Consider the following 27,895-nt stretch of genomic DNA (forward strand, 5'->3'; position numbering starts at 1 on the left):
GGTTGAATAGTTCTTTAAGACTTATATATATACTGATCTCTATTTTAATAATTAACGGATTTACCAAAATTTGTCGCTCTCATTCTTAATGCTTGGGCCAATGGGCATATCAAAAGTGATTGAAAAAGTGTATTTCCTTGGAATAGCCAATGATATGAGGGATAAAAATACATGCATGTTGGACCACCCAAATGCCTTATCATAGTCACTTTTATTAGTCAATTTCTCATGGTGTGGAACGGGGTCTACAAATCCACCCACGCAAGCTAGGTGGTGTGGGAAATGTAACTTTGCTTGCTTTGTCAATTTATTAAGAACAGCTAGCTAGCCCGCAGCCTAAGATATTTTAGATATTTTGGTGCCCTTGACGCAGGATATTTTGGTTGATGGCCCAGGTGATGACTTTATGACTATTCTTCACTAGCAGATCAATACGGATATGAATCATCTTCTTAAAAATATCTTATTAGAGTAGGAGATATTTTATAATATGAATGTTTTTGTTTTCAATTGTTTTGAGAAATTACGGAAAAAAAACATGCATTTTTGACTGTGTTTTTTATTTGGAAAGCAAAACGAAGATGGTTTTGTTTTAAAAAAAAAAAAACAATTTATGCATGATTTTAATATTATATGATTTATAGGACATGATACTAGAAATTAAACCAGATGAAAACATGCCCTTTTGCACTCCTTCCAAATTCAGCCTTAAACCAGAAATTAGAATGCCTTTTTGTATCTTTGTTTCAAGAAGCAATTTGTTGTCGAACCAGATTATTTTGATTCGTCTTTCGAAACTTGAAACAAGTACAAACAATTTGCATTGGAGAACGTCCCCTACATGTTTTTTTTTGTGTTTTTGATAAAGTAAATATTAATTATAATAAAGGGATATATATATATATATATATATATAACCGCCATTAATGCATAATTTAGAGCTATTAATACCTTACTCAAAAATGTTCAATACAGCCCCAGATTCTATGACAAAAAACCAGAATGGAGTGTCTTGTTGTCCTTGCTAAACTAGTTTCTTCTGGTATCAAAGGAAGCCCATTTTAAAATTTTAATGACAATGCTATTTGCTCAAATAGTCGTGGTTCCACACTTCCCCTGGGACACTTACTGATGGAGGATGATTTGACCTGACCTACTGAGATGATGACATGTGGACTTGACTCAACACGAGCAATAGCTCAGCAGCCTGGCTTGATCGCGACCAAGTAACAAGTCTGTAGAATAACTCGCTACATCATAGCTTTCTATAGGGGGAGTTCGCTACGGCGCGAACTCCAGATCCCCCGAGCTACTAAGGGAATACTCCAGGATTACTTCAGCTCGCGAGCTAGGGAAACCAGCTCGCTCCAGCGCTTGGGCAGAACTGCCCCAGAGACCAACCTTGAAGAGGGTCACATCGAAGTACCCCTAAGAGCTTGCTACAAAGTAGCTCGTGGCAAGGATAGCCCGCTACGAGGTAACTTGCGACTGTGATGCGACGCTCTCAGGAAGCTTCCATCTGACAAGACCGTACTCGTCAGACTGCGCCACGTCTCTCGACTGACGGTGCAGTCCCTGCCCGATTGACAGTCTGCTCCACGTCTCTCAACAGATGGTGGCGTGCCTGTCTCTTCGGAGACGTGTCACTCAGCCGAGCAGGCAGTACGTTGTAACGATCACCTGCGCAGCCTTGGCAGGTAACGGCTGCAATAGGAGCCTAGTGGCGGTTACGCCCGATTTGACAAGAACGCCCCTATAAAAGCCCTTAAAGAAGAGAGACGGACTCTCTCTCGGAATTAGATATGAACTTGCACTCTTACTTGCTCACGAGCTAATCTCGAGACGTAGTGATCTAGCGCGATCTACACTCTTAGCCTTTTGTATTTTCTCTTCTTCCTCCCCAGCGTTCTAACTTAAGTTTCGAAGTATTCCCGTTGGGTAAATCCCCGGGAATCCTTCTTCTTCACCTTCTCAGGTGCTGTTCGTTGCCAATAAGAAACCAGTTAACAACCAGATAGGAGTGCCCGGATCGTGCCGCATCACTTACTAACAGTAGTATATACATAGCACAACCGAAACTAATGAACCTCTCTATAAGACAAGGCAGATAGAGTTTAAGGAAACGATCGATCATAGAAGAAAGGTAAGCAACAGTAGATCAACAAATAAGAAAAAAGAAGCATCCAATGGGTTGGTCTAAGGTGGAGGTAATTGGGTGTAGGAAGAACCTCTACCACAGGCAATCACCTAGCGTATGCTTATTGTCTTGTCTTATAGAGAGGCTCTTTTAGTTATCCTCCACTGCTCCACCCAGCACAACTGCAGCTTCATCTTGCTCTTCTTCTTTATCATCTTCATCACATTCTTCTAGATTTTCTTTTTTTTTTTTTTCTTTTCCAATTCCTTAACGAAATATGGGTATGTTTCGTCATAAGTGTTATCAATGGCCTTTGTTACCTAAAACCATATTGTAAAAGCTACGGAGAAGAAAGGTGGGTTCTGGTTTAGGTTTCTTTGTTCGACTAGTAAGAGAACCAAGGATGTGGTGATGATACACTCCAACACGATGAGGAAGAGTACAACCAATGTCATTTGAGTTCATCCTGTATTTTCATTTATATTAACAAGAGAAAGAAAGGAAAACAAAACAGTAAAATCGAAAATTTAATCGTTTATTTGCTTGATCTATGCTGTTTTCATTTCTTCTGTGTGATCGACCATTTCCTTAATGGTATCTTTTGAAAAAGGAAAAGGGAAAAAAAAAAAGAGGGGAGAGAATGACATGTTTGAAGGTTGGAGTTAATATTTGAAAAGTCAACAATATATGCATAAGTTGTTTTCGAAAGTTGAGAGTATATAAATAGTGTCCGATCAGACGTTTCAGAGAGTGCCATATTAGCATTCTCTCATGATTAAATTTCACATGTTCCTGTAGGAGTAACAGACGTTTCAAACATTCTCCCATTTTATTTTTAATATATTAAAATTTTAAAACAAATAAAAAATAGGGAGAATGACCAATCAGCCCAGATCAGAATTTTATAGTCTCAAAGTACAGGGGAAATGCATCCTGACCGGGAATTGATGTCAAATTCACGGGTAGGATGTGGTTTATAAAGAGGGAGAGGACTAGTAATAAGGGGGGCTGGAATTCAGAATTCTGCATCGTGTGTATTCATACTTATCCCTAAAAAATATGGATCGGATTAGGGTTTTTTCATCCTATTTTGTTCAAATAAAAAATAAGAATTTACAGAACTGAAACTAATAAAAAAACCACCGATAAGAATTCCGACTTCCAATTTTCAAAATTGAACTCCTGAAGCTGACACGACTCTCTAACTTTTACATGATTATCAACTGGAATTGTGTTCTATCACTTGTTACTAAGAAGGTTTGTTTGCTCTTGTCGAGTCCGATCCTCCATAGGTCTGTTTCGAGTGCAAGATGTCACCACAGGCAACAGACAACTGAGCTATGTGAGATTCTTAAATGGAAGTCTAGCTCTGTACTTAATGTCTACTGACCCAAACATTAACATTGCAGAAACTTGTGCCTACAGCATCATCAATGATCGATACATGAAGTTGGGTTCAGACGGGCGTTTGAGAGTTTGAGCCAACATAATCATTTGGGTGGAAGGAAGTAAAATTTACAAAAGAGTGTTTCAGCTTCAGGTGTTCAGTTCTTAGAAGTCGGAACTCCTATTCGAGGTTTTTCCTATTTAGTGATATTTAGCTCTGTAACGGTAATTGGAAGTCGGAACTCCTGTGTTTTATTTGTTTTAAAATTTTAATATGTTAAAAATAGAATGAGGGGACGTTTGAAACATCTGTTATTCACACTTGCACATGTAAAATTTAAGTATGAGTGCTGACATGGCACTCTCTGATTTGATGTACAGGAAGCTCTCAAGGGAGGATTGTGTAGGAAAAAGTTGTTGATACTTGAATGGGAAAAAATTGTCCCATTTAATAATAGATTTTTATGTCCATGACGGCCATTGTCTAATTTACCTGGGAAACAAAAGAACCTGGGTAAGTGCTCTTCCCATCCAAGTGCATTTGCCAAGATAAGTAGCATTCCAGAAAACAAACAAGCCTTGATGTTTCTTCTTAAGGCTGTGTTTGGTTGCAGTGCAAATTTATTTGAATTAGTACAACTGAATGGGAATGCAAATGTAAAAAATACAAATTCTTGTTTAATTTTGTTTTGGATTTTACTTTATTCTGCTTCATGTCTTAATTTATTTTATTTTTATTGAAATCAAACAAAATAAGCTAAAATTTGAAACAAAAATAGGTCAGAATTTACACTCAAATCATTTGCACTGCCATGATTTTGCATTGGTACAAATTTATTTGCATTACAACCAAACACAACCTAAGTGAAGAGCCATTTGGCAAGTCTTTCTGGGAAGATCTTCTGGTAGCTCTGACAATCAAAAGATGCATTGAGCTTTTACATGAAGGTCTGAGCAGTTTGGTAGATACACGTCTTTCCATGCGTCTTTTTGTGCGAGAATAAAATGCGAAAGATGCGAAAAACTTCATTTGGAGCTTTCCGAAATCAGCCCAAAATGGGCTTCTTGTGTCCTTTCGGCAGTCTGGCTTTTGATGACTAGATCTTCCGTGAACTAAACGGGAATAGACCGAAAATCAGTCTGCCCGGCTTATAAACAGCCGAAAGACCGTATAAAAAGACACACCAAACAAAGCTTGAAATATTCAGATCCTACCCGGTTGGAGGCATATTTTTACAAATTAATTCTAGGGTTAGGGCTTAAATATGAAAAAAATATCACTTTTTTATTTGTAAATCATCCGACCATGAAAATAGCTCAAAATCTACTGAACTCTAACCCAAATTTAATCACAGGTGGAGGGATTGGTATAAATCGATCAAACTCCGCGGAGCTACAGGCAAAATTGGCTAAGATGTCAGCTTGTTAAAGACAACTTGTCTTTCAAGTCTGAGTAGCCAAGATTATCAAGAATATCAAATAAAATAATTCATACCAGTAAAGTAATTCCCTCTCAAAATCATCTTTTAGTTGATTGTGAATCACTTTCAACAATAATTCACTTTCTGTATTGATCGCTTTAGCGATGATTTTATGACATTTATTCATAATCGTAGGATTGATTCCCATAAAAACGGGAGAATCAATTTGTTCCGCAGAACACTCCTTAGTGAGGTTCAGATATGAATCTGAACCGATTTAGTCTGCAATTTTATACGGGTTGGGTTTAAATTTCAATCTGGCACTAGGCCCAAAATCTTGGGCTCTCCTGTTTTTTAGGTTAGACTTGCACTTAACTCTCTGCCCTTAGGTAGCCCAAGCCTAGTCCTATCATTCACTTACAAATATAAATACAAATATACATGGATACACACATCCAAGGTCGCCAGGATTGGAGGGTTTATGATTTATGGGTATAGAGAGTTTATGATGTATGGCTACTTCCCCTTGTATAAATATGTTCATGCAACATTATAATAGACTGGACTTAATAGGCCCGTCTAAACCACCGACTTAACTCAATTAACCAGCCTTAGCTGGGACCCAAATATGTTAAATTTTGGTTTGGTTTGGGCCCATATTGGACAAATCAGGCATCACCTCAGGTGATCCGTATTCGAGCTTTAAGCCTAATACTTAGGGTTGGCCATAAACCTAGTCTAACCTGCCCAACTTGCACCCCTTAAAGTATGATGAATTGTAGTATCTTCTTCTGTAATGATCAGTAGTACATCTGTTTATGAGCCGAGTAGCCCGGTGAAATGGCCTGGCCTGGACTGTTCTATGTTGAGGCCAGGCTTAGGCTCTAAACACCAAGTCCAACTATTTTTCAGGTTGATTTCAAGCTTCCCCAAATAAGTCTAGCCCGAGAACAAATCTAATTTGATAATAGTATATACATAATAATATGTAACGAATATATTATAAAATATCTATCCAAGTCAGGCTTGGGCTCTGACCTAATCATTTTCTATTTATAAAGCCTGGTCTGTCCCCGGCCTATGAACATGTCTAATCAATAGGCCTTACCTGCATCTTTCTCTATCCTCTTGCCGGAGTTTCCTTTGACTATATCCTATAATATCTAAAAATAAATTGACTTAATTTGGAAAAAAAAATACAAATACAAATATTTACAATATTTATACAGACAAAATACAAGATTTTACCATGGTTTTTAAAAATAAACCGATCAGGGGTCCGGTTATCAGTTTAAATTGTCCGATCGTTTGACTCGAATGGCTGTCCCGTTCTAACAAAAAAATAAAAAAATTAAAAAACAGTCAAAACTGTTTGAATGATTCGAACGATTAACTGGTCGGTTCAGTGGTTTGCTGACCAAAATCAACAATTTTGAGGAAAAACAAAACCGGTCAGATGACTGATTCCTGATTTTTCCAGTCCGACCATCTGGTCCGATCCAGTTTTGAAAACCATGGATTTTACACTCTAATATTTGCATTTATATTATTTCCAAACTGAGCTAAAGAAAAAAAAAAGACAAACCAACATTGTGATATAACAAGAATTGACCCTTTGCCAAACTAGCTTTACATCCGTACAAATATTAGGTGAAAAGCATCACCTGATGTCGAAACAAAAGAGGAAGAGAAATCCAAATAGTTGTGTCAACGTCGGTTAAAACTAAAAACCCTTAAATTAGAAGAGATAGAGAGAGATATGTTTTGTTCTTTAATAATGCTATTTATTTGCTCGTACATTAATTAGATTAGAATATAACCTCACTGTGTGGCACCGACCAATCAACCATCTCCTAACCATTGAGCTGGAAGTGGGAACAGAGCTGGGTTATCACGGTCGTATTTGTAGCTTCCTGGCTTTTGCATAGCTATCTTTTGTTGTTTTATTTATTTTACAACTTACTTTTATTTTAAGGTAATTGTTTTTTTTTTTTTGCAAGAAATCCAAGTAAATAAAGGTAAGTTTTATTAAGCACATATTCACTCCTATTATTGTTGGATTCTTTCGCCTCTTAATTTTTATATAAAAATCTTAAATTTTAAACCCTAAACCTTAAAAATCTAAATTTTACATTTTAACTATAAACCCTGAAAAATGCATTTGATGAGATACAATTCAATGTTTTTAAAATCGGACTGGACAGCGAATCATCCTGGATTCCGGTATGCAGGTTGAATGGTCCAACCGTTCAGTCTAAACGAACGATAACCATGAGAGAAAGACTCCCCTGTACTTTGTTTTACAATAAAGACCTTTTGTACATTATTTTGTGACAAAGACCTCCTATACTATAACTATGAGAGAAAGACCTTTCCGTTAGTGTTCTGTTGAAATCTGCCTTTTTAATTCCCATACTACGCTTGTAATAAATATTCGAACCATCGAGAGAAAAGCACTGTTCATCTTCCCCGAACAGCTCTCCATTTCCTGCTTCTCAAGTCTTGGCCGCCTAGAAAACCAAGCTCTGCGAAAAGTTATCGGCTTCCAAGATCAGCGACCTCAGGACATGGCTCAGCGCGGCAATCACGAACGAGCAGTCCTGCTTAGATGGGCTACAAGAGTTGAACAGCACCACAGCTGCAACATTGCGTGAAGAGTTGAGGGTAGCAATGAAGAACTCAACCGAGTTTACAAGTAATAGCTTAGCCATCATGTCCAAGATCCTGACCCTTCTCGAGAACCTCGATATTTCAATCCATCGGAAGCTATTGGATGTGGGGTCTGACTCTGATGAGTTTTTGGAGTGGATGCACCCTGGTGACCGGAGATTGGTGCAGGAGACGCTTCTGTGGATCCGATTGGTCATACATACCTTGTTGTTGAAGAATCAAAATCAACAAATAGAAAGAACCAAATCTTTCAACCGTTCAAATAAAGAGCACCAACTCTTTTAACCGTTCAAATAGAAACCATGGTTCTGTGGTTCTTGCAACGGCCGCCGCTCTTTTGCAAGTAGACCTGACCCATTCACAGCTCTTCAACAGATTGGACGATGTGTGTGGTGGTGGACCTGGTGGTGATAGACTAGGTCGTTCGGGTCAATAGATTGGCCGAGCGGAGCGGCGCCCAGAATGATTCTTTATGCATTTGATGCTCAGAATTCCGCATTTGATGACTGCAATAAGTATGCCGCATTTGATGACTGCAATAAGTATGCCGCATTTGATGCTCAGAATGATTCTTTATTTTAAGTGGCTTCAATTTCATTTGCTCTGTGTCTGTTGACTGATAGAGTGCTCTTTTGATCTCTAATGATCACGCCATACCCGGCTGATTATGGATGAGTCTCAGAGAAAAACATGGTTTCCTTGGATTACTCGGTCAGGGACTATCCGCTTCAAGTCCTTGAACTTTTAATATAGAAAATCACTATTAATGGAGTCTGAATTTACTGGGCCTCAAAACCGACCACCACCATCACCAATTTTTTAAAGCTGGATTGCATCTTTAGCTTTACTCGACTATTAATGGAGTCTGCTGAGATACGCACACAGACTCTTGCGGTGCTCAAGTAGGTCTTTAGCTTTACTCGACCCATCATACAACAAGGTATGTATGACAGATCGGATCCACAGAACCGTCTCCTGCAGCAGTCTCCGGTCACCAGGGTGCATGGACGAGATAGACATGTTGAGTTGATCTATGGCGTCTTCAAACTGGGTTAGGCAATCACGCAGCGTGGCCACGAGAAAAGGATCGCCGTTGATCTTGGGGATAAGCTTCGTGGGTAAAGAAGCGAGCTTTGAGTGCACGGTAAGGGCAACTTGGAGGGAGAGCTTGAAGAGCTCTTCTTTCTGGGCGGCCAGTGAAGAAAGGAGAGGTTGAGAAGCGAGATGAAGAGTGCTTTTTTTCTCAATTGTTCAAATATTTATTACAAGGGTAGTACGGGAATTAAAACGGCGATTTTTAACGTAAAACTAACGGAAGGGGGTTTTTGTCTCACGGTCATAGTATAAAAGGGATTTTTATCGCAAAACATAATACAGGGGGACTTTGTCACAGATCCCACAGTAAAGGGGGGTCTTTGTAATTTACCCAATAAAATAATAAAAAACAAAAAAAACGCCAAAAACTATTATTCAGATAGATAATTCGACCTCCCGAGTCAATGATTCGCTGATCAAGTTTTTTACCAAAAAATGATTTTAAAATAAAATGCAACTGATCAAATAACCGATTCCCAATTTTGAAAACACTGATACAATTCATGTGACCAGGTAGAGCCAATAATTCTTCAATATTATAAACTTTGGTATTCGGTTAATGCATGTAGACAAGTGTTGATTGTGAGCTTTATGCAAATACTTGTAAAAATTCTAGAGACCAATAACACAACCATTTTGTGATTCATCTGTGCAGAAGTCGTGTGTCCCAAAACCTTTTCTTCTCCCCCTCCGGCTCCGGCTCCGGCCCTCCGCTTTCCACATGGACCACATCCGATAAATATTGGCCGGCCGATGCGTATATAAACCGTGTTGTTTAATTCCGTGGTACATACAAATACAATACAGACAACAAGAAAAATGACTGGTCGGGTGCAGCACATGCATGCAATTGGCCCCACACGTATCCCACGTTCTCTCTACCCATTCTTATATTAACACAATTTCTATCTCCTCTTCAATCCTATCTTATTAGCTATTGTTGGTTTTCTAATGAAACAGGAGAATCAACCTAACCCACATTTCTCGTTCCTCACATATACATGCTTTGCAACCCAACCTAATCTATTTGTATGACCATGGAAAGGTGATTTCGGTCGACCCACCAAAAGTCTGAGGGTTTGATCGGAGAGAAAGCTAGTAACCGAGTCAGTGAGCAGAAGTGCGAGAAGAGAGTCAGATCCAAGGAATGAGAGAGAGGGGGGGGGGGGGGGGGGGGTAATGCTTTTTCCTTTTTAATGGAATGAATCATGAATGAGATCTTCTAAACGGTTTCGCTTAATTTATTAACATATGACTCAAGTTGGACCAGATTGGTTTGATTTGGTTCAAGATGGATTGAACTAGATGTATATCCATTAGAATGAATATATAAAATTGTATAAATTGATCTCTATTATTAAGAGGGGAAAATGCTTTGGATTTCTCTAATTATAATGACACATATCTTTGTTTCAACCCAAACATAAAAAATTGGACTTCATTAATTAAAAAAAAATAGAGAAAGAAAGGAGGTAAAGGAGAGAGAATCTACATAACCAAGGGGAGAAAGTTAAAAGGAGATAATAGAAAGAAGAGAGAGAAATAAGATAAGAGAAGAGAGAGAAGTATAACAATTGGACTTCTTTAGAAAAAATTGGAACATCATAGACATAAGAGAGAGAAGCCAAATAACCAAGAGGAGAGAGAAGCTATATATATACCTTTTAGTTATGTCGCTTCTCTATGTCTTTTATGTCCTGTTTTTCTCTAATTTTTTTATGAAATTCATTTTTTTATGTTTCTCTTTCCACTTTCTTTTCTCTCCTTTCCTTATTCTCTTTCCTTTAGATTCTATCTCCTCTTGGTTATGTGACTGTTCTTTCTATCATGTTCTTTTTTCGCTTTTAAGATTTTTTAATGAAATCCAATTTTTTGGTTTCTCTTCTTTCTTTCTTCTCCCCTGTACACTCTCTCTCCTATTACTTATGTGGTTTCTTTTTCTTTTATTTCCTCTCTCTCTCTAACTTTTTTTAATTAAGTATATTTTTTATGTTTTTTTTTTTCCTTTTCTTATCATGTTTCCCTCTCCTCTTGGTTGTGTCATGTGTAGCCTCTCTCCTATATTGTTTTTTTGTTAACTCTTCTTGGTTAGAGAAAAGACAATTCCTCTCATATGACTGACCCACCAAATGGATAACCTTGACCCTAACCCAAACCTTTTTACTTGACCAAATGGGTGACAAAACCCATAGTCAAGTCACATCTTAATTAGTTTATCAAAAAACAAAGTCACGTCTTAATTAAATAAATGGGATTGGGTGGGCTAAAGTAAAGAGAACTCCTTTCATGTAGATGACCCACCAAATGGATACCCTTGATCCTAAGCCAAACCTTTTTACTTGGCCAAATGGATGACAACACCTATAGTCAAGTCACATCTTGATTAAATAAATGGGTTTCAACAGTGAGTTACAAGTAGATGGGTTGGATGGGCCAAGTGGATCGGGTTAGAAATTGCTACATCTAAATCATCAAGTTTTGAAATATCGATACAATATGTTTGATACGAGGTGTAAAGTATTAGTATCGTTCATAACCAGTATGATATATGCTACAACCAGAGTTATGTCTTGCCAATCATGCGTATCAAGGTGTATTGGGCTGTATCATATTGTATCGACTAATACAGACTGATATATTGCAGCCTTCTACTAAAGAAGTAAGGATGGAACTATTTGAATCTAGGTCGCCTAATGCAAAATGCACCTAAAGCTCAGTTTGGAAGGAGTGGAAATAAAAATATGTAGAGCGCAAAACTATGTATTTTGTATGTATTGTATTGTATATATTTGCATTTGTACTCCTTTCAAACTGAGCCTAAGTATTAAATTGACCCTTAAACCATTGGGCCATTTTGCTTATAACTTTTATTAAATTTAGTATTTACATGTAATCCGAATAGATAATACATATTTATGTTTAACAACTTCAACTAAAAATTAAAAAGAATAATGTTCAAAATCAATATTTTATAAACTAATGGGATAAATAATCTATCAAATCCAAAATAAAATCAAAAGATGATTTTAATCTCAAGAAGTTTATACAAATAAAATATTAATAATAGAATAATTATTTTAGTACTTAAAATTTATATATATATATATAAATTATTAATCAATATTTTAATTTATGTTACATTAAATAACAATATATTAACTAATTACAAAAATAAAAAATTAGAATCTATCTATATGCATATGATATGTATCTTAGAAATTTTAACAGATTTGATATATTTTAAATTAAGATTTATATTTTTTTAAATTATTAGTCGATATTTTAATTTATATTTGAGAAGTTAATATTTGGTTGAATTTTTTATTAATGTAAAATGTAAAAATGGTGAAATAGAAAATAATTGATATAGTGATTAAAATATTATATGTGTATTTGACTCTTGATTAATGCATTAATTATCAATAAAATTGTATGATATTTATGCATCCCACTATATTAATTAGTTATATATATTTTTATATACACTACTAAAATATACATTTCCTATGTATGTATACATTATTTGCAACTATTTGATTTTAAATTTAGTGTTACTAAGGTATTTATGGAATATGTATGTGTTTCCCTAGTGTATCCAAGTGTTTCCATATTTTTCATCCATATCCATGCATTTCCAAAGCGTACATGTATCCGTATCCAAATCGGCCAAGTGGTCCAATACGATACCTGATACCAATATTTTGATCCTTGATAATCACTTTGTTCGTCAATTTCTCATGGTGTTTGCGTATGCAAAACATGATCCAAAGATACATAGATCAATTTATTAGGGATGGCAATTTCTCCCCTACTCTATGGGTTCACACCCCAAAGGGGTGGCATTTTTTGTTTTGTTTTTTTTTTTTTTGTTGCTTGAAGAATAGGTTTTGGGGTGGGGACGAGTTCTGGGATTCTACAACCCATACAAGTATGGATAAGGTACAATATTAGGGTAAACTTAACCCTCATCGGCTCGCATATTGTTGGAAAGTATATAAACTTGTTGCATTAAGTGTTGAAATTTAACAATATTTTGAATTTTATGTGAAGGATAATTAATAATTTATATGTTTTAATTAAATAATTGGAAACTTTGTTGTTTGTTTGTGTTATTTTATTTATTTATTACTTATATATAATAAGAAATAATAGAAAGTTAGATGGTGTAGGTTCTAAAACAAACCCACCCTACCTTTGATTGAATGCAAGGAGGGTTGGGTCAGGGAGGGGTTTGGATTTTCATGTGTGGGGAGGGTTTGGATTCTCAAAATCCAACCCACTACAAGTTCTAGAATTTACAAAACCCTCCCTAAACTTGACCGTTGTCATCCCTACAGCTTAACAAATTAAAGTTATCATACTAGGTGGTGAGAATGGTGTATTTGTTTGCATGCTTTGTCAATTTGTTACTAACAAATTGATTGAGCACTCAAGTGGTGGTTTTATGCTTATTCCTCTATAAAGAAGTATGGTATATTACTGAAACCTCCCCTAAAGTTTTTGACCATTATTGAAACTTTCCCTCAAGTTTGGTAATTGCAATCACCTCTCCTAATCTTTTTAACGTAGTTGTGAGTACATAGACTCCCTTGGGTAGAATCCTCTAACGAGACATAAAAATGTCCAAAATACCCATATAGTTACTGTTGACCAAAATGTTTATTTTCCAAGTTTTCTCTTTATATCAATTGTCATCCCAAACCCTTCCAATCTCAAAAGTAAAGCTGTAACTTTAAACTCTTTTTTTGTTGCTCATAAAGTTTGTATTGCTTTTTCTGTAGAAATCAACATCAATAATAATTGCAAGAATGTTTTGGATATTTTTGTGGCTCTTGTTATAGGTTTCTGACAAAGGGGGTCTAGTTGCAACTGTTAGAAAGTTGAAGGCGAAACTGAATGGTTTCAGTTTATAGCACTCTTGCCTGTTGTTTTTACTTTTGTACTTTCATTTTCCCTCGATTTCAATAGTGCTTGCAAAATGAAGGAGAAACTGAATGATTTTCTGAAAATTGGTAAATAATAATTTTTGTTTAGTTATATTGCACATAAAAAAATTTGTGTAGAATAAATGGTTGATTTTTAAAATGTATTAATTATAAGAAACTGATGAGACTTGACATTTCTTTTTAATCCTTTTAATCCCCAAACTTTACTGGATGGTCACATGTTTTAGTAATGCTCTAGAAATAAATTTATTTATGCATGTATGCAAATATATATATATCTATAAACGAACTTTTGGGCCCAAATCCAGCCCGAGGACTAAAAGTTCAAGTCTAGCCCATATAAAATTGTGGGCTGAATTGATCCGGTTTTGGGTTGGATCCCCCCAAGTTGCATCCCGTACTGTTGATGGGTCAGGTCATTTCTCTCCTTATTGCATCGGACAGGACTATAGAGGGCCTAGAAAAAAAAATCAGTATCTTTTTAGCAAGTTAACAAACATTGGCTTTGTTTGGCATGTCTTTTTATGTAGACTGTTGACTGTTTAGAAATTTAAAAGTTCATATTTTGGTCTTTTTCTATTTATTTGGGAAAAGATTTAACCGCCAAAAGATGATGTCCAAAAAAACGCATGAAATAAAACTTTTCATCTTTTTTTGAAAAATTCTAAATGGAACTTTTCTTATTATGTCTTTGTACAGAAAGAGTGCAAAAAAAACCCATCTTTAACCTAACAGTCTTCATGTTGTTAAAATCTATGGATTATGAAATCTATTGAAAAATCTTTCAAAAAAAAAAAACAGATTTGCTAAACGACACCAATGTTGGCATCCATCGATCTGGCCAAATTTTCATGGATGACGATAAATCAGTTTAGTGTGGGTCACCCTTTTCCATTTCTCATCCTCCCGTTAATTTACCTCTAGCAGTCTAGCTGATGAATGAGACCAGATGAATCTTAGAGTTATGGTCAATTGAATTCCATGCAGCTTCTCCTGAAGCCGTATCAGTATCACCATTCGTTGGATGGTGATTTGGACGTGAAGCCACGGAATGACGGAAAGTACGGACGCTACACGATGAAGTTATATATGCACCAGCAATTAATTTAAGGATTTTTTGGTTTTTTAATTTTTTAACTAACCGGAACCGGCGTTGACGATATTGTTTGTACGGATGTAAAGCTATTAAGCCGAACGTCAATTAAAAAAAATATTGTTTTTTTTTTGTTGGTATATGCAAACTTGTATTAATTATATGACATAGTCTATTTTGAATCAACGGTTATCACTTATATATATATATATATATCATGGAATCTAAATCAAGTATATAACTTTACTATAGGAAAAGGTTAGATGGATCCCCTAGAGTGGGGACACTGCAGGATGCAAGTAAGGCCTTGCTCATTACAAAGAATAGCCTCCTACAATTCTGCACATTTTAGGGGTACAAAATTGGATAGGCTTGACCAAGGTTTTAAAAACTTGGAAACATTATGGAGACCGGTTTTTACATCGAACAGTTTGATCATTTAGTTCGATAGATTAACAATTCTACCACCAGGGTTAGTATGTCATTGATTAAATCAACAGTTTTTAGCTAAAAAGTAATTTTATGATAAAATAAAATCATTACTTGACCAGTTTTTGGGTCAATCGGTCCAACCGTTCAATCCGATTTGATTTTCGAACCATGCGCTTGATGCATGGTGTTTAAAGGTCAACCTAGGCCCATCCTAGAACAAGCCTAAGGTGAAGTTCAATTTAACCTGGCCCAGCTCCAACTAAAATTTGGTACTCAGGTTGCACCCAAGTTTAGGTAAGGCTTGGGTTGGTTAATTGGCGTTAGGGAAGCTTGTTAAAGTTCAATAAAGCTATTTGGTGTTTAGTAAGGATGACAACTTTTACCCTACTTGGTGGGAACCTATCCCATTGGGGCAGGTTCTTTTGCTTGAAGGATTAGTTTTGGAATTCTATAACCCATAAAGTATGGTGTTAGGCTAAAACTGACCCTCCCTAAAGCACAAATTGTTGGATACCATATGAACTTTATGTATTAGATGTTGAATTTAATATTATTTTGAATTTTATGTGAATAATAACTGATCATTTATGTATTTTTAATCAAATAATTGAAAATTCTGTTGATTGCCCATGCTATTTTGAGTTTTACTTGTGTATTTTTAATCAAATAATTGATCATTTAAACCCAACCCGCCCTACCTGTCATTATGGAGAGGGTTTTACATTTTCATGTATGAGAAGGATTTGGATTCTCAAAATCCAACCCATTACGGGTTTTGGATAGATATGGATTAAGAGATTTAAAGAGATGGATAAAATTTACAAATTAAAACCTTCTCCAAACCTACCTCTCTCTCTCTCTCTATATATATATCCAAAACAAACTGTATGGTCATCGTACAACAATCTTGGATCCCCTAATGAAACACAGGCTCGCCAATGACAGATAAAACACTAAAATGTTCACATGTGTTGCTACCATGGTCGTAACACTTATTGCAAATCACCATAAGATGCTGAGGTGTAACAAGTATTTTAAATGCAAAATTTCAAATGATCTACTTTTCGTAGAAAATCACATTCAAACCATCCTATAAATTTTTACTTCATCTACACTTAACAACAATTTAAAATTCTCTATACCCTTTCACTTATCACATCATACTTCCTTTGTATTGATATCAATTTCGTAGCATTGTTATTCTCAATTGTACAATAAAATAAATATTTGAGACAAAGATAAATGAAGATTTTTTTTTTTCTTGCTATGTTTAGTTTGAAGGAAAAAGTGGGGAAAAGGGAGGGAAAATTAGAAAAACCTTTGTAAATTTTGTATAAATTTCCCTACCTTTTCTTTCAAACCAAACATAAACTTATTTGATGGTTATCTGTTTGTGTTGTATTATTGGGGATGAGAAAAGTCATCTCAGAAAACATATCCATGGTCACAACGCGAAATCAATCCTGGAAAGATCACATTCAGATTATGATGTATGTGAACACCATTGCAACAATATTTTTGGTGACCCCAAAATAAAATATATTATGCGGAGATGCCAGTAATTGTTTAATATTTAATATCAAATTTCTACGTTTCATCGCTGGCATATATCCGCGTTCAATTGAAGGTTGCAACATTTGTCGCGGCAGATGTGAGTCCATTGGCATGTCTGTGTTTTAGTTGGGGTAGGCAATTGTGAGCTTCATTCCTGAAACGTGTGTCAATGTCCGTGTTTTATTGGCAGTACTAGATGTGAATTCATTAATATTTACAGGGAATAATCTTAATTTCAACCTTTCTAAGTTTTTTTTTTTTCTATAAATACTGGAACATTTCCTCACCTTTCTAAAATTGTATTTTGAGAAAAGTAATTAAAAGCTAAAATTATCTGGATTTTCATGAATGTTGGAATAGGTTTATTTATTAGCTCATTTTCAGGTCTATTTGGTTTATAGTTGAAATCAGAATCGGAATTAGAATCAAAATTTGTGGGAATCAGATGAGGAAATTCCATTTTGAGGTCTGTTTGATTCAAAGAATAAGAAGAATGGGATTTTATTTCTAAGGAACAGAGAGGGAATGACCATTTCTTCAAATGAGGAAATTCCATTCCACCAGAAATGAGAATGAACTTCCGATTCTATCCAACCAAACAATTGCCATTCCGATTCCAAATCCCTATTCCCAAACTAAATGGGCCTTTAACGGAATACAATGGTAGAACGAATGACAAACTCTCGAAGCCGGCCATAAATGCTAACGTAGAGAATGGGTGGTTGTGGGGTATGCGTTTTTGATGACTGGCTTGGTGCATTATCCTTGACTCCACGGCCTGTGTATTCATCTTAATCTCATCTCTGTTTAATGCATGAACTCCATTAGTTGGCAACTTAGGAGAGTGTTTTAATTTGCAAGCACCAACTTAATTAAGCTCCTTTTGGATACGTTTTTTTGCTTTTAAGCTATGGGCTGTAGAAAATTAACAAAATTGAGTAAAAAAAAAGTGCTTTGAGCTAGCATTTGGTAAGAATTAGAGCTACAATTAATAATAATAATTTAAAACCAGAAACACTTTTAATTTAAGCCCTTAAAAGCAAAAAACCTTGAAGCTCATCATCCAAACGCAACATGAAATAATAGTCCAATTTAATTACAACGCGCGAATATATATAATGCTTTATATATATATATATATATATTATTTATTTACAGCATGCACATTTGCTGTTAATTACTAGGTAGCTCTTTGCTCTCATTGAATTCACACGATGGCCGGCTGAGCGCAGTATCACCGGCTTAAGAAATCTCTGGCGGCGTTGTCTTCCCTCTAACTAGGATTCTGTGGAGGTCGTCCGGGCGGCAAGGAACCACAAGCGCTCCTTGTTGTTTGAACCCAAATTCCTCTTCTGCCAGACTCAGCAATCTCAAGAAGTGAGGGTCAGTGAGGTAAGCCAATTCAACGACGAACCTCTTCCGCTCCTCACCCTTCACCGCAAAAACCGCAAAGTGTCCTTCCTTCACGTCAGCTGGCACCAGCCCGTGGTCGAACTCAAGCTCGCCTCTGGGATTGGGAGCCACCCTCCTAAACGCTGGGACTGATGAGAAGCCTCTCTGAAGCCTTTTACTGATAAGCCTGAGGAGCATGGCCAAGGCCAACCCAGAACTCTTCCGCCGGCCATGACTACTCCCACTCACAGTTTGCTTGCTGTTTGCCATATCTCTCTATTCTGAAGCTGACTTCTTCTTCTTCTTCTTCAAAATGAAGCTAGTTATTAATTAATGAGCTAAGTAAGGATGAATAAATAATAATAATAATGCTATATATTGCAGTGTGTGTCAATGACAAATGAGGATTGAGGAGATGGCGGAAGCCATATGGGAATGGGGGTGGAGGGACATGGATACGTGTGGGTCCATTGCATGCATGTGCTGCTGCACCGTCGGGTCGTCCACCTCCTTTAATAACTTCACCAACCAGACGACTCCTTTTTCTTGTACAAGTACAACACTGTCTGAATTAATGCTCCTTTTTTATTTTTATGATAATAAGTGGGTCTAATAACTAATTATGCTCCTCACAGATTGAAATCTTTCTTAATTATCAGTCTAGTACTGTGTTTTTCTTATTTCTTCTTAATTTTAAAATGCCTCCATCCATCACATAAATGTGACATGTGCATTAATTTTTTTTGTCACGTGCATAGAAAATCATCTACGGCATTCATTAGAAGAAACTAGTGATGTGTTACATGTTAAACGAACTTATTAATCAACAGTAAAGAAATTAGAAAAGGGCTTAGTTATACATAATTAAAAATTATTTAAGTATTCCTTATTTAATGATGAATGCGACACTGAAGAGAATTTTTTTTTTTTCGCTTCAGGACACTGAACAGAATTGAATGGTGAAATAGGGTTCCTGTAATCGAATCTTATATCATTGGGACAAGGCTTAGATGATGATGTTGTAACCAGATACAACCAGCCAAGGTTGGGTTTTAAGGGTTCATTTGGTTCATAATTAGAATCAGAATTATAATTTCTTGAAACCGAAATTGGAATGATCTATTTCTATAATTTTTTTTTTTGTTTGGATGAGAATTAAAATGAAAATTGGAATAATTTAGAATGAGATTTTACTCCCAAAGGGAAGGGAGAAAATGACCATTCCCTTAAATAAGAGAATGTCATTCCATTAAGAATGGAAATAGGATTCTAATTTTGCCCAACCGAAAAATTGGCTGTATAACCCATTTGCCCAACCTATTAACGGTAAGTAGTGATCTTGGTTTTGTTATAGACAGGAATATGGACCTACAAATTTGAAATCAACTAAAATGAATTCCTTGGATTTAGAAATGCTGTTGTTAGTGTTAGAAGACTGAAACCAGCATAACCTACCCCACTCACTAAGGCGCCAAACAAAGACCACCGTCAGTCACTAGCCCCCACCGTCTGATCACTCTACGCGTTTCACAAAGTAATATATATATTTATTCAAATAGCCACCCTTAGTTATTTCGTTTTCATGGAGTTGGGCTTATACACGCCATTGATGTGGACTGGGCCTATACAGCATCAACTCTCGATGGATAAACCTATTAGTACGTAGTCCTGAGTTCAAGCTCAATTTAGCAGCTTATATATGTTGAATGCCATGTACAGGAGCACGTATCATCCTGCCCTTGTCACGGCCAGTCTGTTAATGATTTGACCACAAGATCAGAGTCAGGTTTGTTCACATTTTGCAAGATGAAGCCTAGGTCCAGCATATGTTGAGGATTTCCAAGCAGCCCAACCTAGATAGATATTATATCAATGGTTGGGCCTTGTTCAAGACAGGTTGGACCAATCCTTAACCTATCATTAATCGGTTCTTTAAGACATACCCAGAACTGAATCAATTATCAACCGCGGGATATACTTAACATCTATATTTTACCTAAGACAATAACAACTTAGTGTATGTTTGCATCGGGGATTAGGGGTTTGGAATCGGAAATGGGAATGGTTGGGTGGAGTCAGAGCAATTCCATTCCTATTCCTGATGGAATGGCATTTCCCCAATTGAAGAAATGACCATTCCCACCCCTTTTCTTGAGAATGAGAATCCATTTCAGTCAATTCTGATTTCAATTCCTGTCTGAACCAATTAACAGGTGGGAGAATTGACTCTGATTCTGAGAGATTTCGATTCTGATTCCGATTCTAACTGCAAGCCAAGTCAACCCTTAGGACATAAATAACTAAATTGTTTATATGTTGATAAATTGGTGTTTTTAACCAAGATTATCTTACATGATTTTTATGAAATTTATCCATTTAGACATAAAATATAACAAAAGTTAGAATAAAACCAAAAAGCCTCTATATATTTTTAATTATATAATTGGTTTAGCTCTTAACCGGTTCAGAACAGCAAGAACCAGTCCTGACCCAATTATTAGTTAATATGAAAACAATAAACAAAACCAGAAAGTAACATAATTAATTGGGTCTGTCAAATAAACACGATCCATTGACAGTTCTATGAGGGCATGTGAACCCATTAGAGACCTAATATGTTCGCAGACTTACCATGCATTTATAATGCATTGAGCGGAATCACAAAAATGGAAGAATTTATACACATATATAGGATTTATACACAAGAATATCGACCTTAACCTACAAGCTTAAGCGATTAGACTGTGATCAATCAATTCTTGTATTTAAGTGATTTACATTTTTATCTATATTTTCAACATAAGGCTTTTAACACTCACACCTACACCCCAAAAACACTGTGGTTGAGTTGAACATGTTAGGCTTAGGCCTAATCCATTTAATAAGCAAACTTCAAAAAATTAGGCATGGTCCTGGCCCTGGCCCATCTACTGATAGAATTGGACCCGTATTAGTTGCCCATTAAGTGATCCGGCCACCATAGACTCCTAGATTCCTAGTATCAAGTTTCACATCTCACCTGGTCTCGCCTTTGCCTTGGGCTTTATTTCCATGATTGGACAGAAAAGAAAAGGTGAGGTAGTCAGGTAGGCTAGGATTGACGTATTATTGAGGCCCAGTTTCTGTACCCAAAAATAAAATAAAAGCCTAGTTTGTTCTGGCTTGCCATGGACATGTAGTTTATATATGGAGTTATAAAATTAGTGGAATCACCATCTCATATTCATTGATTTCTTCTATTTGATCAGTAACGACTAACGAGTGTGAAGACACCAAATTCATGTATTAATTTAACCATATACACCTACATTACATTCATGATCTACTGTCTACTATATATAAACTAAACAGAAAAGAAGATTTAGTGTAATACATTTTCTGTACACATCTAACTCTAATCATGTAATGTAGTGCTCTCACAGTAATTCCAACCAGCAGCAGCACTACTCCCTTCCTTTTTGCCTCCCAGGATCTTCTGAAGGTCATCTGGTCGGCAAGGAACCATCAGAGCACCCTTTTGTTCGAAACCAAATTCTTCCTCAGCTTGCTGCAGCAGCTTCAAGAAGTCAGGATCATTCAGAATACCCAGTTCAACAATAAACCTCGTAAGATTCCCAGCATCAGCTGCAAACACCACAAACTGTCCTTCCTTCACATCTTCCGGCACATCCATCTCACTTCCAACTTCATCGACCTGCTCATCGTCGTCACCTTCATCCAAAGGTCGCCTTCTGTGTAGTACTGAAAGTCTCCTTTGCAGCTTCCCCATTATAAGCCTAAGCATGAACATACTACTCCTCTTGTCTCTTCCACTTCTTCTGGACATAACCGGGTTCATATCATTCCATCCAGAGATCTCACTACTTCATACTTTCTGCCATCGTCCTGTGTTATTTATACTGGTTTTTGAGAGGCATAAGATACATGGTTATGTCTAAAAGCGGGCAAGATTAATTGGTGGGGCCAATGTGTCTCTACAAACTGTTCAACCTAAAAGCATAATCTATAGTAGGTGAGGTCCCAGAACAGGTTTCTGTTCTTTAACACAATGCATGTGGATCGATAATCGATACATCCATTTTCTGGCATATTCATGGTGGGGTCTTGATTTCTTACTATGACTATAGAAATTCATACAAGGCAGTGTCTTGGATATTTATTTGGGCTATCATTCTTATGCATGACATAGATATTTTAGCTGCTATAGTTTTCCATCTATTCAAAAATAAAATAAATAAAGAAGAATTAAAGCACTTTACTTTTATGCCTCCTAAGCACCACCGTTAGATTGAGATCAAATGGTACTTAGGTAGAGCTGTCAATTGGTCGGGTGTGATTCAATTCTGGACCAGCCCTGAACCGATTATTAATCAGTTCTACAAAATAGACCCAGAATCAACTTAATTATTAATCATGATAATTGGGTCTGATCCAATTACATCTGATTCAATTCGTTTGCTCTGAAGTCTGACATTTGAAAGTACAATAATTAAATTAAGAAGTATATTGGTATTGATGAATTTTTCTTTCCTCTTAACTCTTAATGGAGAGAATGTTGTTCTAAGTTCTGGATTCTAAAAATTATCAAATATCTATTTTGACCCCATATATGAAAGTTTTTGTTTGTCTTTTTGGGAGTACCATTGGAAAGCAAAAAGTGGTATGATTGCACTTTAAGAGATAAGAGATAGGAGAAAACGAACAACTATTTTTCTCTTAAAATTAAAAGATTCCTCTTAAGAGATAAAAGTTAAGAGGTAACGAACAAGCCCTATATTTGACATCTATAATTATATGATGTTGCGTGATCCGGGCACTCCTAGCTGGTCGAAACTTGGCTCCTAACTAGTGATGGAGGGTACCTGAGGAGAAGGATGAGATGAAGAATCCCCAGGGATTTCGCTCGGTGGGAACACTCCGATGCTTAAATTAGAGTTCTGTAAGAAAATGGAGAGTATGAAAGAAGCTAAGAATGTAGAAAGTGCAGAGATTGAGATTACCCTGGCCCCTTGGGGGCTGTGGTCCTTTTATAACGGGCCTCTACCAAATCAGGCGTAACTGCCACTGCCAGATCGGGTGCAACCGTCACTGTCCTCCTGTGACAGTCGCTGTTTTCGGGGCTGAGGTGGCAGGCGCGGGCCGTCTCTACAGGATGCGTACCTGTCGGGTATGAGACATATTTCAGAGGTGGAAGGTACGGCGCCGCCTGCCAAGAGGCAGGGGTGCAGCCTCCAGGTTCGGCAGGTGTTGTCAGAGAGATATTTTCTGGACCTTCGGACTATCTTGAGTCGAGCTGCATTCTGCCGAGCTTCCTGATGCCGAGGTACTGGTGATGGACCGAGTTGCTATCTACCTGAGGCGCATCCCCAACAGAGGAGCCAAGGGCACCGGCTCGTGGTGTCCCTACTTCGGGACCCCCAAGTCGGATCGGGGTGTTCTCTTGGGAAAGGCTTAGAGCTCATCGGGAAGAGCTCGAGACCTAGGAGGAGCTTGGGCCTTGAGAGTAGTTTGGGCCCTGGGAGGAGTTTGGGCCCTAGGAGGGGCTCGGGATCTCCCACACATGGTGGGAGTCAGGGTTGGTCGGGCACTAATCCCCGACGAGTCGCTTAACCCGCCGAGCGGCCAATGTTGGACTTGGCGGGTTCCTCCCGTCGAGTCACGGTTGTGCTGTTAGGCTGAGCTGTTCGTCGAGCCAGGTCACGCGCACGTGTCCCTGTGCTACGAGGTTGGGTCAAATCACCCTCCATCAATTGCCCCCCACTCCCCATACTGGGGGTGCTAACCCAGCGTGGGGAGTTCACAGTGCGCTGGGTGGATTTGACTTGACACTTATGCTACCCTATCGGGCAACCCATTGGCCAGACCGGTCTGGCGCTCGGCTCACTCGGAAGGAAAAATCCGGGCTGCGTACAACTCATGTGCGGACGTCACGCGCTAAATATCCTTCGTCTAGCTTGAGCTCGCGTCTGGAGTCTTCAGCTCGGGTCTTCTAACTCGTCTAGTTCTAGTTCGGTTGCATTTTTCCTCGGTGAGTTCCCGAGCCTCCCTTTCTCCTTTTTCAGTTCATTTCATTCAATGTATAGGGATAGTTTCTTAAACGAGCCCGAGGTGGGTACCTTGGGTCAAGGTGACCCCGTTGTTGCCCAGTCGTCCCACAAGGCACGAGTGACCTCGGGTAGGCTGACATCCACCTCCCACCGAGGTCGGGTGCCAAATTAGTTCGGTCCGCCCACTATGACGCTAGAGAGATTTCAATACCTCATCCAACACTTCAACCTACCTCAGGAATACTCATATAGTCTTCTTGCCGGCAACTTCCCTTAGGAGCACGGTCTAGATGAGATCGTGGTCTTTAGGGAGCAGCTCGTCAGTGGGCTTTGTCTCCCTCTTCACCCCCTTATCCCCAAGGTGTTAAGACGATTTAACGTCACACTGGACCAACTCCACCCAAACTCTATTTGAAATGTGGTCGGGACTATCTCCCTTTGTTTCGAATACAACCTTCCCTTAGATATAGATATCCTTTGTTCTATTTTGTCAATAAAGAAGAGCGCCTCGGGCGTTCTCCCCGAGCACAGGCAGACCTACTATTTGTCCCCTCACCCGGGCTTCAAATTGTTACATAAACTCCCAAGCAAGGTCCTGGCTTGGAAGCAGCACTAATTTGTAGTCCGGAGCAGCACGGGGTGGCCCTTCCTTACTAACTGGAAGGTGGCTACTCAAGACCCCGACATTACTCTCGACAGGATAACGAGGGAAACACTCCACTCATGGGCTCAGGTCGGGTTCGATCACAAAGATTACATTGCCGAAGAGAAGCTCATTCAGGCCGGTTTGAGCCTGGGTAGGTCTATTTTTACCTTAGCGTCTCGCTTAATCAGCTAAGTGTTTTCAAGCTTACTGATGCCGAGCTCTATTGCATGTCCCATGGAGGAAGAGAGGATTACCGGTCAAAGGCTCCTTCATCAAATGAAGAAGAGGAAGAAGTGAGCCGCCAAGAACGCACGCATAGAGCCCCCAACTGCCCCCACCCCTGAGCCCAACCTCCCACAGGTTCCTTCTTCGGGGCCCGGGCTTCCACAGGTTCCCATCTCAGAGCCGGAGCTCCCTAATACCCCTCCAGTAATAGATTTGGAGGGGGACTTACCATCTCAGGAGCCTAAGGTGGCGATAGAGCCAGTCGCTGAGCCAGCTGGGGCTGCTGCCGAAATTCCTAATCCTGCCGAAGCTACTACTGAGGCTTCCGAAGAATCGACTCATCATGCTACTGAGACAGCGGTGTCCAGCTCGGGGAGCCAAGAGGAGGAGGAGAGCATCCTGATCCCCCAGTGTAGCCTCCAAAAAAGTAAAGAGGCTGTCTACCCCACAGAGGTTACAGACTGGGCCGATCTTACCCCTGGTCAGCTTGGGGCCCGCGCTGCAACCCATGCTATGGTGGTGAGTTCACATTCTAAGAATAATCATTTTCCCATTCTTTCGTTCTTTTCTCTTTGGTACTGATCGACCTCCTTTTGCCAGGTGAACACCGTCGTGCACTCATTGACCCATCAGTCTGACAGATATCTGAAGCTGGCTTTGGCTATTGAGGAGTCATTTCGTGCAACTCATATTGATCTGAGGGCAGATCGGTGTAAGATCCATCAGTTGGAAGGTGACGCTGCAACTCAAAAGAGCTTCATTGAAGTTCTGTTGTCAGAGAAGGAGGAGCTAGCCCGCGAGAGGGATAGGCTGAAGGCTGAGCTGGATGGGCTCAAAGCAGGGCAGGAGGCCTTAAAGCTCGAGGTGGAGAGCCTCAAGGCGGGTCAGGAGGCTTCGCAGCTCGAGGAACAGAAACTTAAGGAAGCCAAGGGGACCCTGGAGCATGAGGTGGAGTACCTCAAAGCTGACATTAAGGAGAAGACCGAAATCTTCGATCAAGCTCTTAGGGAGACGAAGGTCTAGGCCATCATCGACTACGTCAAATCATCTAGGTTTGACGATGTGATGTCGTAGGTCTACCGTAGGGGGTTTAAGCTCAGCAAGTGGTTAATAAGGCATGCATACCCCGACCTCGACACAAGTGCCATCACCACCTGACGGATCACAGACGACATGGCCCACCAGGCCATGGATGACCCAAACTCCGAAGAGGAGGGCGGCGATGAGGAGGCTGGTGCTACCGACCTGGTTGACACCCCCGAAGAGGCTCCGAGTGAAGTCGACAAACCTTCGAAGTAGTTGTGTGCTCCTTGTACTCTAGGCCTGCAAGCTCAGTTTTACTTTCTCTTTTTCTTGATCCTTTGTATTGAGGTTTTTGTAATGAAAGCACATATTATGTAATGAGAGTACATATTTTGTTAAGTGTTTGTGTAATTCTCTTTTGCCGAAGTGTTTGTTTTATCTCGAGCTATTGAGCTAGCGAGTTTAGTTCTTGAGGTGGGCGTCCCTTTACTGTTGTCACCCCGAACTGTTTCCCTGTACTTAGTAGGGGTGACCATAAGATTTTACAACGTACGCTGAGGTGGACATAGTAAGGCACATGCCTGACCTGTCTACTTGGCTACTTAGGTTGGTGTTTACCCCTAGCAGCGTATACCGAGGTAGGCTAGGCGTCAGAGAGTTCGTACCCGAGACGCCTTTTGTCCTTGAAATAATAATCCTATGCTAGTGAGATGGTTAAGTCATGCATAGCGCTAAGGTCTTTAGTTAGCTCGGCACATTGGCCCTTAGGCTAGAGGGAGCGGCTCGTGGTCCATTCTCCTAAAGTCTGCCCCTGCCGAGGGGGTGACTGGGTCTCGTGTTGCCAAGGTCGTAGCTAGCTCGGCGAATTGGCCCTTAGGCTCTAGGAGCGACTCGTGGTCTACTTAGTTCGGTGATTTATGGGTAATATTGTCTTAGGTTGACAATTTCCCATGCCCGAGGTACTTGTCTCCCTTCTAGGGTCTCGAGCTCATACGTTCCTTCCCCGACCACTCACTTGACTCGGTAGGGTCCTTCCCAGTTTGGCCCGAGCTTGCCAACACCGGGCTCATGTACTATAACTTTAGGGAGTACCAGGTCGCCGACGCGGAGGTTCCGCTTCTTGACCCTGGCATTATAGTACTGAGCTACCTTCTACTGGTAGGCCGCGGTCCTGATGTATGCGAGGTCCCTTACTTCATCAAGTAGGTCAAGGTTGGTGCGTAGCTCGTCCTCGTTCGCTTTATCATCATACGCTTCCAGCTGCAGTGAAGGGACTTCGATCTCGGCTGGGATGACTGCTTCGATGTCGTATGTAAGGTTGAAGAGGGTTTCGCCTATGGCGGTCTTCTCTGTGGTTCGGTAAGCCCATAGAACGCTGGGCAGCTTGTCCGCCCATAGTCCTTTAGCTCGGTCTAGGCGTGCCTTTAACCCGCGGAGAATAGCTCTATTCATGATCTCTGCCTGACCGTTTGCTTAAGGGTGTGCGACTGAAGTGAAGTTTTTTCGGATTCCCATGTCTTGGCACCAGTTCTGTAATTTAATGTCCTCGAACTACTTGCCATTATCGAAAATTAATACTCGAGGTAATCCGAAGCGACATACTATGTTCTTTTAAAAGAAGTTCTGGACGTTTCGGGCTGTGATCGTTATGAGAGGTTCAGCTTCTATCCACTTGGTAAAGTAGTCTACTGCTACCACTAGGAACTTCCTCTGGCCTGTCGCCGGTGGAAACGGTCCAAGTATGTCGATACCCCATTGTGCGAAAGGCCACGGGCTAGTGAGATACTTGAGGTCGGCAGCGGGCTGATGGTGGATGTTGGCATGTTTT

The 27,895-nt window shown here is 39.1% G+C and overlaps 2 protein-coding genes across 2 annotated transcripts; both read right to left on the reverse strand.

Moving 5' to 3' along the window:
* Positions 1-17,976: 17,976 nt before the first annotated feature.
* LOC104595420 (auxin-responsive protein SAUR36-like) lies at positions 17,977-18,396 on the reverse strand. Its single transcript, XM_010256152.3, has one exon. It carries the CDS (start codon positions 18,394-18,396, stop codon positions 17,977-17,979), a length of 420 nt encoding a protein of 139 aa, XP_010254454.1.
* Positions 18,397-21,398: 3,002 nt separating this feature from the next.
* LOC104595096 (uncharacterized) lies at positions 21,399-21,981 on the reverse strand. Its single transcript, XM_010255681.3, has one exon. It carries the CDS (start codon positions 21,962-21,964, stop codon positions 21,521-21,523), a length of 444 nt encoding a protein of 147 aa, XP_010253983.1. The 5' UTR covers positions 21,965-21,981; the 3' UTR covers positions 21,399-21,520.
* Between the last annotated feature and the right edge of the window lie 5,914 nt (positions 21,982-27,895).

The sequence above is a fragment of the Nelumbo nucifera genome, chromosome 2 (genome assembly GCF_055504915.1).
Source record: "Nelumbo nucifera cultivar China Antique chromosome 2, China Antique-T2T, whole genome shotgun sequence".
Classification (NCBI taxonomy): domain Eukaryota; kingdom Viridiplantae; phylum Streptophyta; class Magnoliopsida; order Proteales; family Nelumbonaceae; genus Nelumbo; species Nelumbo nucifera.